General features: G+C 37.5%; 1 protein-coding gene across 1 annotated transcript in view; it reads left to right on the forward strand.

Moving 5' to 3' along the window:
* Nucleotides 1–3666, forward strand: part of Elk (Eag-like K[+] channel) — a 79976-nt gene extending 76310 nt beyond the window's left edge. Inside the window, 2 exon segments of the mRNA XM_068289886.1 lie at nucleotides 393–641; nucleotides 643–3666. Of these exon segments, the coding sequence (XP_068145987.1) occupies nucleotides 393–641; nucleotides 643–2250 (1857 nt within the window). The 3' untranslated portion in view covers nucleotides 2251–3666.
* The last annotated feature ends 8098 nt before the right edge of the window (nucleotides 3667–11764 follow it).

Consider the following 11764-nt stretch of genomic DNA (forward strand, 5'->3'; position numbering starts at 1 on the left):
CACCACAAATAACCTTTGTCATTCTGTGCCATCAGATTGAGTTACGTTGTATAAGAAGTCCGTTTGAAAGGATATTCATGGCCTAAAAGTAACGAGTTACATAAGAGTTACTTAAAAATTTGAAAAATTTTTTTGTTTAATTTTGTTTTTTCATGCATTTTATCCCTCCATTTTAATTTGCTTGGGCCATCACAACATGTAAAAGTCTCGATTACGAGGTATTTACATACTATTGAGTGCATTCGGGTTATTAAAAAGTATCCTTGATGCAGATGCTGTGGCTTTTCTCTGCAAAACGCACTCATTTTGTGCCGAGTGCATAATCGTTTATGTAAACAAAACGGCTTTTGACTTACTTACATTACGTTTGGTGTGTGGTTTTCCTTTTGCAGGCTCTCACCTACTGCGACTTGAAGTGCATCCACATGGGCGGTCTGGTGGAGGTGCTTCGCTTGTATCCAGAATATCAGCAACAGTTTGCGAATGATATACAGCACGATTTGACCTTCAATTTGCGTGAGGGATATGAGAATCAGGAGTCGGATATTGGCCCATCATTTCCCCTGCCCAGCATCAGTGAGGACGATGAGAATCGTGAGGATGGCGAGGAGGGTAGTGAGGCAGACAAGGAGAATGGTGGAACGGGGGGGCGGAACAGGTGCGACACCTTCGCCCTCACCTCTGCATAGCATTGGAACACGTTCTCCTCTATTGGGAATGAATATGGCCAATAGTCCGCGACATCATCAGCGTTTGCATCAGCGTGGACGTTCCCTGATCACACTGAGGGAGACGAATAAGCGAAGAGCTTTGAATGCAGCCAGCAGTTTGGATCGTGGGTCTTTTGAAGAGCCCGAGCCCTTGGAGGAGGAGCCAGCAAAGAGGCCTTCGCTCGAACGTTTGGACTCTCAAGTGTCTACTTTGCATCAGGATGTGGCCCAGTTGAGCGTGGAAGTGAGGAACGCTATTAGCGCCCTGCAGGAAATGACATTTTCTTCATCAACAGCTGCAGCCACGCTGCATGGCTCCATTAAGTTCCCACCAGCTCGTTCCATACCCAATATTTGTGGAGTAACTGCCACGGAGGTGGGCTTGGATATTCATGGACAGCATATGAGCACTGCCGAGGCTTTGCAACGCTGTTCCTCCCATCCGCCTGAGGTTTGGGGACGAGAAATGCAATTGCCAACCGCTAACACCACCTCGCCAGTCGAATCCGCCACCAGAACAGCGACGGCGGCGGCACCAGTATCAGCACCACCACCAGCAGTGACCACCACCAATAGCAGTTGCCAGACCGATTTCTATCGCATTGATTTTCCCACCTTTGAGCGTTTCGTTTTGGCCAATCCGCGTCTTGTGCTGGGCCTTCTGGGTATTGAGCCGGCCATCAAGAATGAAATGGAAATGCTGCAACAAAAGCAAACTGTGCAAATCTCCCCCCTCAATACAATCAATGAGTGCGTTTCACCTCCCAAGGAGCGTCCAATGCCTCTGCCCCAAATGGATGACGAGAATTCTAATGACTTTCGTTGGTCCATCCGGCATTCGGCCAGCCATCAAAGTTGCTGCAAGAGCACAGATGCATTACTCAGCTCACCCACCAATACACAACAGCAGCAGCAGCAACTTCAGCAGCTGCAAGAGCAGCCCATTAGCAAAAGTAAACGACGACGCAATGGAGGAGGCAGTGGAGCAGGTGTGGGAGGTAGCAATTCCAGCTTGTCGAGTAATAGCAGCAATAACAGCAGCAGTTCAAATGGCTCTAGTTCGAATTGCTTGGTCTCACAGAGCACTGGCAATCTGACCAGCAATACCACCACCACCAATGCGGCGGTTCACTGCAGCAATAGTAGCCACAGTGTGGCCAGTGTGGCGGCTGCAACCACCAGGAGAGCCTCTTGGAAGTTGCAGCATTCCCGCAGTGGTGAATATCGTCGTTTAACAGAGGCTCAAGCAGAATATTCTCCACCAGCTAAGGTACCAACGCCATCGACAACTCCCCTTGGCTATGGTGGGCAAGAGGACGACGAGGAGGAGGAGAGTGTAGAATTGCTGGGCCCTGGAAGACGGGGCATGGATAGCAAACGCTGCTCCACCTCCACCTCAACACGTATGCTGACGGTGCAGGGTCAGGGCCAGGGGCATGCTCAGAATTTCCGGTTTTCTGCTGGCGATGCCGACAAATTGGAGAAGGGTCTGCGTGGTCTGCCATCTACGCGCTCCCTACGAGATCCCAGTGTCAAGTAAAAGGACTCACAAATATGATGAGAAGGCGTGGAGAGACATTTGCGTGATTTATTTTCTAATTAATACTGAAACACGAAGACGCTTGTACTTTTTAATATCTTTAAGATACACACACACACACTTACACATAGACACACAAGTTTGTTATATAAATCATTTCGTTTGTTTTGTTAACCAAATCTAATATACATAGTTAAATCTTAAATCTAGCATATCAAAAGATTATCTACATATGCATACATATACATAAATATATATTTTTTTAGCTCTATCCGGTGAAGCGATAAGTGAAAAGTGAAAATTTAAAAGAGAGGCTGTCAGCAATAGCAAGTGCAGGAAAAACATAAAAGAAAATCCAGACATTTTCAATTCTATGTACCATAAGGACAGACATGAATTAATTACCGACAACTAATTGTGTAAACTATATCTCAATGTTTAATGTCAACTACAGGAACTCGATTCTTTAAGAGCAAAATCTATAATGGTTGGCAAACAAAATCCAAAGCTCTTCGGCTCACCGAAGTGTGAATACTCTTGCAGATGCATTTCGATGACGATGTCCGATCCAAAGTTTATCTAAATATCATTTTAAGTGTGCTTTTTACCAAACTAAAGCTAAAAGATTATTCTAAAGGAAAGTATAGTTTATACAATCAGAAAACTGATCAATCTGCAGTAGTATATCAATCAAACTATAATTTTGGTCAATGATTTGCCAACAAGTTTTGTTTGCAGTCTGCTGTGAGGTAAGACAAAGTACAAAAAAAAATTAATAAATGAAATTATTAATAATAAGAAAGGAAATGGAAAATTATAAATTAAACCTCCGATTAATAATATTGCAAAGCAACATACATAATCATGAAATTCAAAGTATTAGTTTATGGCAATTGAAAAATGTGAAAATTTGATGCCAATTTGTTGAGATGAATTAAACAAAAATTGGATGATATTATGATAAAGCTAGATAGGAAACCTTTAGTAAGGGCCAAGAAATTGTATTTGACAAGAAGTGAAGGACTTGCCAAGATGTCTCTATATCATATAAGTTAATTGACAATCGTGTGCGCTAGGTAGCAAAGTTGGAAGTTCATCAGATTCTCTTACTTATAAAGTGAAAGAGATATATTTGTGATTACGAAGAGAGCGCGAATTGTGGAAAACAATTATTGTGGCCCAATTGACAAAAAGGGTTTATCAAATGAAAGCTAATTAAAATTTAAGAACATTTACCCATTTGTGTGGTCAAACAAATAGATAACTGTACATTTCTAGTAATTCATTAAATTGTACATATATATATCTAATTACACATACATACGTATGTATATGTATCTAATTTATATGGTAACTATACCTTCATAAGAGGGGCGGCCAAAAAAAAAACTAATCGATGTAGTCAAAAAGATGATCTGCATAAAAACCTCCTTGTATATTATTAATTGAATGTTTCAACTCAGAATTGACACCAAACTTAATTCAACTATATCAAAATGGTTTAACGATAACTTTTTCGCCACCCCTCGTATGTAATAATTGTTCCCAAACAACTATAAAGACTTGTGGCTTCATTCTATCTTTGATGTAAGCATTTTTGTGTAGGTTTTATATGTGGTAGAATATACTTATACATAAATCAATACCAAATACTATACATACACTTATATATATGTATATAATTTATATATATATATAACTAACAATATTTTAATCAAACAAATTGTATGTATTTATGGGTAGAATTAACTGTTTCATGTGAAAAAAAGATCAAGAGAAAAATCTATTGAACGTTTTTAATTGTTTTAAAAAATTAATGTTACACATATGTACCTATGTGTATATATTGAGACTATATATATATCGTCTATTAAATATATTTGGTATATATAGACAAATGTAGTTATATATGGAACATGAAAAAGATATTCAACATTTCAAATAAACGAAAAACAAAAAATAAAACAACAATTTGATGTGAAATTGAAGAAGTTAATTGTGGTTAGTATGTATTTCAGTGACTCTTGGGAATGCCTACTAACTAATAGAGCAATCAAGTTAACACACAGATTGTGATTTGCTTAGCACAAATTGAATTTGGCCTTAGCTGCTTTTGGCTCAGTGTCTGTCTTTCTCGTTTTCCCTTTTTTTCTTCTTCTTTTTTTGGCCATTTTGCATGCTAAAGCATATGAGTCTGGCTTTAATGCGATTAACTCAATTGGGGTTACTTCTAGCTTCCTATATAGACCAATTCTATGCATACATGTGTTTGTGTGTGTCTGTGTATGTGGTAAGTTCATATGTCAATGGAGGTATTAGAGTCAACATTTGCCAAATTTGTAGCTGATAAGCTCCTTAACAGATAAACCATACAAGAGATGTTCAATTGTATAGGAAATTCACGCTACGATACAATATCAATACAGAAAGGATATAGATAGTATCATAAGGATATTAAAACAACAATACACAATGGATTGGTTAATCAAAATCCAGACAGGTTAATGTCTTTACTCTTATATTCGTAACTTATACTAACTAAAGATTGATAATCGCAAAATGTTGTACTAAATTCATTTGGAAACTATAGTTTGCGATGTTTTGGTTCTAAAGCTATTATAATTGATTCTGATAAATGCTATAGCATCCTTGGTTGATGTCTAACTAGAGCTTTTACCAAACTTTTCAAATTTTCCCACCGTTGTACTAAAGCTTTATAAGAAAAACTTGTAAGGATTTCATAAACCAATATTATGATATTGAATAAAGTTGAACCAAAAATTATTACTCAACATTTGTAGCAGGACTTTCACAGGACAAATTACCCCAATGTTAGCTCTGAAAGCTTTTAAAAATTCTCACACCTTTATTTAAGTAAGCTTTTTCGAAGCTCAGGATAACAGCTTTTCAAGCTTGTTATCCTGAGAAGGAACCAATATTCGGTAAGTATTTCGAATTTCGATAAGATTAAATTAAGGTAAACTAAATTGATAATAATAATATTACATTTTGCATTTTGGGTAATTAGTGAAATTTCTTCTTACAATTAGATGCATTTTTTTTTTTAATAATTTATATAAAAACTTTCAATGAAAGATAAAAGAAAAAGAAATGGCGATATCATTTTCCCAACCCCTTTTTGCTGTAAGTTTAAATTTGAATTATGTTAATAACTTAAAGCTATTATCAAAGAAAAAAAACTATTTGAACGAAAAGAAAATAAGTTTACCAGTTCCTTTAACTTTCTTGAAAAACTTTTTACTGCCACAAGAAAATAAAAGAAAGCACTGGGACGGCGGAGAATGGGTGCGGGAATCGAGTGGGTGGGGAGGGGAAAAAATGTGATTGAGGTTGCACTTTGGTGGTAAGTAAATTGCCTAATAAGATGCGTTTAAATGCGAAGCAGCCATTTGGTTTCAAAGTGGATATTGTTTTAATTAGAAACGCAGACATTGACGGCAATTAGATCCTGGCCAATGGCCATCCCCTTAATTACGCAAAATACAAATTGCTCCATGGCATGGCGCGGCAGTGTAAATGTTAGTACGGATGGAGGTAGCCCAAGGGAGAGTGAGTGAAAGCTAGAGACACACATTTATGTTGTTGCCGGATGCCGTTGCCAATGTGACAAATACAACAAAAGCCATTGATTGCAATTTCACACACACACCACACACTCATATGCGCGCAGAGACATTGTCACACACAGACATGTACACATATGCATATATCTGGTTACAAAGTAGCTAGATGACAGTCATAAGCTTAATTTCTGCTCCAATTCTCTTGCCCTAGTCTGGGTCAGCGCCAAACAGTAGGCAACACTTTTTGTACTCGCCGTCAATCAGTTGGCATCTTTCGATTTAGTTTCAGTTAGTTTGTAATTTCTCACTGGAGAAATATTTATGAGTTAAAGTTAAAATCAATTGGCAAAGCCAAATGCTTCAATAATTTCTAATTTATTTTAAGTAAGTGAAAGAGGCAAAGCAAACGAACATAAAGCAAATTACCAGTCAGAATCGATGGAGCGGCACAACAAGCGAGAGGCTGACTCAGAAGGGGTGAAAAAGGGAGGGAAAACTTTTACGACACAAGAAGAAAAAAAAAAAAATCCGAAATGGAAACCCAAGTGAGGGAGAAAAGGCAGGCAAACCAAAATGAATGCACTGTGCGGTTGGTTAAATGAGTATATGTGTGCGTGTGTGTGTGTGTGTGTGTTAAGGCTGGCTGCAAAAGTTTTACACTGAAATTGAATTGAACGGCAACGAACGGCTAGATGGCTCGCAGTCAACTAACCAGCAAGGCAGCGAGCCATCATCCGAAGCTCTTCTACCTTTAACAGGCTGTTGCCTGTAGGATGATGCTGAATGCAGAGCTGGAGCATCGAATTTTCTGGCCTGCGCGTTAAATGCGTTTGTAAAGAAAATGCCAATAAGTCAGCGGGCAATGGCAAGTGCTTTGGCTGTGTTGATGTCGCCCCGGCTCTAATATGCGCTTCATTAGACAAAGTTGATCGCACACTCACTGCTCAACACACACACACACCTACAGGTGGGACAAGGACATTTGGGGGAGATGCTTGTGTCAATTCGCGTAATCGTATTAAAAGGATTCATGGGAGTAATTAGCAAAGCGGACTTTGCCGTTTTCCAAAACTGAACGGCAACGCCCCCAACATTTGATTAGCTAATGTAGTTCCGCTCTAATTGCACTCTCATCATTCTTAACTTTCTCATCCTACACATTCACATTCACTTAAAAAACGAACGTCTCCATTGCCAGGTGGCTGCAAAAAAACCTGCAAAAGGTAAAATATCTTTTTTTATTTTTTTGGTGCAAACTTTTGCACCTCTTGCAACTTTCACTGCAGCCATATTTGTGGTAATTTTCACTTTTCCCTTTTTTTTATTCTCTTACCCAAAAGCATTAAAAGTTCCCTCTTCTGCGTTTTTGCTCCCCCAACTTGTTCTATCGCATTCGCCTTGTGCTTTTGTCCTCAATGCTTTGCCAGTTAATACGTACTTAATAGTCAAGTCATAAATTTTAAATACTGCTAAATGGCTGCCTCAAGATATGTTCGAGTGTGCTTAAATGTCAGATATGTGTTAAGCGAAAGCATGCATGCATACAATGAAAAGAATATAGATATATAAATATGTATATAATACATTATACATACTCCGACCACTTATATATCATAAGCGATCGAGAGAAACTCATAGGGACAAGAAAAAATGTTAGTTACACTCGACAAATGGGAATTGCTTTCAATTTTAGTTAACATTTAGAATTTCAAAATATCTTAAGCTTTCTATAATGGATATATCTTTTTTACAATATTTGACCTCTACATTAGTTTTTAGATTGAAATCTGTACTAAGTTCGTTTTTCAATTTGAATTTTGTGCAATATTGAAATGAAAGCATCTACTTACCAGTTTGGCATTTGGGAGACGTTTGAAGTGGTCTAGTTTCCAAATTCCTGACATTTAGTTTTGCGTTTTAAAAGGGATTTAATGGTCTGTCTTAACTTTTTCGTTCTATGTTTTACGATTGTTTTTTTTCTTCATTGAGTTTTTGTTTTGTCTGTCATTTTTGTGTCTAGCAACATTTTTCCACGAGTGTATTTATGGGGCAAGTGTCACCCACACAATGCAAGCGACACATACGGACGCACAGATACTCACATACAAATACATACGCATACAGGGAACTTCGACGAACGCATAAAAATGATGAGTTATTTGTTTTTTAGTGCATAATTTATGAGTTAAATGAGTTTTTCATATGAGCGAGTGCTTGGCTGACAGTCGCCTGCCCGGTTATGGCACTGGGGCGTTGTTCTACAGATTTGTCAGACACACACACTCAAGAACACGCACACGCACACATACATACATACACATACAGCCAAGCTGGTTGTCTTTTTATTTATGACTTTTACGCGTGAAACTTCATTCGAAAGCGTTTAAGTGGAAGAGAGATTTAGCAGCCTCAATTTTTCTCAAGAGTTGGTGAAAGTTTTGTGTTGTTGTTGTTGCCGCATATGCGGCACTTAAACATGCTCTTTGTGGCTTTGGTTTGATGCATGCAAATTGCGCCTAATTGTCTGGAATGGGATTTTCTTTTACTTAGACCAAACGCACACAAACACATACACATAAATATACTAACTTATACACAAATTTCCCCTGGCAAAAAGTTTTCTTCATCTTTGCCAAACCAAAAAAAGAAGAATTCCTTTCTGGGCGGGGCAAAATTCTTAACGCAGCTTAGGCAAGCAGACAGACAGTGAGACAGACAGACATTGTGATTTAATTGTTTTGCCCAAAGGCTGGCAGGGAGAAAGAGAGTGCGAGGAATAGAGAAAATAAAGAAATAGCGAGTGAGTGAGAGGAAGATACAGAGATAGGGAAATGAATTACCCTTTTTGTCTCCCTCTGCTTTATTTACGAAATTGAGTTGGCAACTGGAAACTTCCTTTTTGGCGCGTATTTTTTTTTTTGCTCGCCTCTTCTGGGCAAAGTGGTATGGCATTAATTTTTAACGGTAAATGCGCGAAAAGCGGCACAGTTTTGTGTTTTTGTACCGCGTAGGCATTTTGGGATAAAGCATATTAAGTTTCGCACAAATGTATGCTACAAAAAAAAAAACAAATCCGGTATTCAGATGGTGTTTGAGATCTGAAGATGTTTTTAAACATATTGCTTTATAAAAAGCCTTCATAGGCAATATGTCTGCACTTAGAAATACAACTTAAATCCTTGTTTTAAAAAGAATTAATAATTTATTCATATTTCGATTGTTTTGAGTGAAAATATATTTAGGCGCGTTTATTTTAACAAAACGTTTTTCAAATTTTTCCATCTAAACTAAATTTTCTCTTTCAGCATAACGTAATCTCGTCAATCATCATACGAATCTTAGTTTATAGTCTTTGTTAAGCCTTTCCATATACTGATCCAAAGTACAATAGGTAATACATTCATATTAAGGTTAAAAGAACAAAGTTTGGCAATAGAAGATCATTGAATAAACACAATAAGTATAAGCATTAATATTTTTAGAAGTTACAGGGTGACTCAAAGTCGGTGTAATACATTTAGGGTTTTTTTGTGTTTTTTTTAAAATGGAAAAAGGCGAAAAAAACATAACGAGGAGCCATCCTCGCAGCCATTCGGCCAGCATGTAAATTAGAAGCGCATTGCCATTGTTTTTGGTCAAAGCCTTTTTTCTGCTGGTTTCGTCTCTTTTTTGTTGTTGCTTCTTTCCCTGTTTGGGTGTTTGTTGTGCTGTGTCGATTGCTTTGGCCCTTGGCATTCATTTTGACCATGTTTGTCTCTCGCCCTTTGTGTGCTTGGTTTGGGCTTTTGGTGGGCAAAATGTTTCCGGCTGATGTCAGAACAAATGCCATCAATCTGATCTCTCTATCTCGCACTTTATCTCCCTTTCTCTTGCCCACAGTACTTGCTGCTGCCTTTGGGCATTTTAATTTACCAAAACAAAAACAAAACATAAAAAAAAAAAAACTCTTTTACGCCGTCTCGCCTCAAATGCGCCCATTTGCTCTTTCTCTATTTTTTTTCTCTTTGTCTCTTGCCCCCCAATAATGTGAATTTTATGTAATTGAAGTGGCAGCTGGCAAAGAAGGAAAGGAAGAAAAAAAAAGAAACGAGAAAAATATACAGGAAAAACACGCTGAGAAATGTAAAAGCATAACTCTTCTGAAGCTTAGTTTAGGTCTCGCGTTTTAACCCCGAGGCCACTTTTGAGTCAAAGTGACAAACTTTAGCCCACCGAGAAATCGAAAAGGAGGAGAGAATCGGCGAAAGCAATAGAAATGAGTGGCATTTAATGAGCTGAAACCAGTCAACTAAATGAAAGTGGGAAACTAAAAGTGTTCGATCAAATGTTTACCTGCCAACTTAACTGGTCAACTTAATTAGTCCCGAGTAATGAATACTTTAGGAAGGAAGGAAAAGCAATGTTGGAAAATGGAATAACAACAAAATGTCATCAATCATAAGAAAACAAACACATTCGTATAGAGACCGCTAAGTATTATTTTCAATGGTCTAGGAATCGTTAAAAAACAAAATTGATAAAATGAATATTTTTCCATGGAAAATGTCGTTAAAAATTTGTTAATTTGTAAATGGGTTGATATGGGACAAATTCGTCAAGACTTGATATTTAATACAGTTCATTGAATTATCGTTAATTATGTTTGCTTATAAAAATTGATGTTAATATAAGAGATTAACTTAAGCTTTTCTGCTGTCAAGATTTTGCTATAATCCTTGCACAAACTATTTCTGCCACTAATTTTCTTATCCATTCATACATTGTGAGTCTACAGTATAAAGTCTTTATGTGGAATATTTATGTGAAAAGCATTATTGTCTTAGTCTAGTTCACATTTAGTAGGTAAAAGTTTTAATTAACTTTTAGTTTTTCACCATAAAACAAGAAATGTTAGCCATCAGTCAAGGTATTTTGAATTCCAACAAATAATGAACACAAATAAGGATTAACTTGAGATTAAGCCTAAAAGTAGACAACACATTAAACAACTCACATCAGATTTTTAGTTCAGCTGAAGCTAGTTTCATTTTGATGCCAGGAGTAGACAGCAGATTGGTCAAATTTCATTAGTTTGCAATTAAGTGAAAACAACAAAAAAAAAAAAAAAATGCTTTAATTAGATTTTCATCCTAACCAAATATTTGCAGTTAAAAGAAGCGTGGAGAAAAAACGAGGCAACGGATAAGAGAAACAGTTGAATCTCTAAAACAAACAAGAGGCAGTAAATTTGAACTTCAGATTGCAGGCAAACTAAAAAATAACGAGCCGGGCAATATGCGTTCGCGTCTTTAATTAAGGTCAAAATAAATATGCCGCCGTTTTTGTTTTTGTTTTTGTAGCTTGTATTTTTTTGGATTTGCTGTTGTTGAGGTTGTTGTTGCTGTTGGCCCTTTTCTGTCTTTGAGATAAATGGCAGTTCACTGGGAGAAGGCCGATTTGATAAATAAGTGGATGCTGCTGCTGATGCTGGCTGCCTGCCTGCAGGCAACTCGCGGCTGCTTTTGCATTCCTTTTTTTGGCTTTCTTTCGGTTTTGCCCAGTTGAGACCGACTCTTGTTAATTGCGCCAATCCTATCCGTTGTCCACCCCGACTGCTGGCCCCTTTCTGGTTTGAATAAAAAAAAAACACACATAAAAAACCAAGTACAACAAATAAATAAATGAAATTTTGTATGCAGCCGTCCAAAGGTCATTTGTACTGAACTCTTTTGCCGATGCTTCGCCTTTCAATTCCGCCAAGGTCGATCTTTCTCATTATACCGCGCATCCTGATGGGATGTAAGGGTATTAAAAGTTCAAAGCAGGCAAATGAATTCGACCCAAGAAGGCATAGAGGCAAATCTAAAGATGCTCAAATTGGACTGGTAACCTTCAACTCTGTTTTCTAAATGGCTATCTTTTCCTTAGATCCTTCTTTCTTAACTATTTTC

Source organism: Drosophila tropicalis, unplaced genomic scaffold, assembly GCF_018151085.1.
Source record: "Drosophila tropicalis isolate 14030-0801.00 unplaced genomic scaffold, ASM1815108v1 contig_593, whole genome shotgun sequence".
Lineage (NCBI taxonomy): Eukaryota > Metazoa > Arthropoda > Insecta > Diptera > Drosophilidae > Drosophila > Drosophila tropicalis.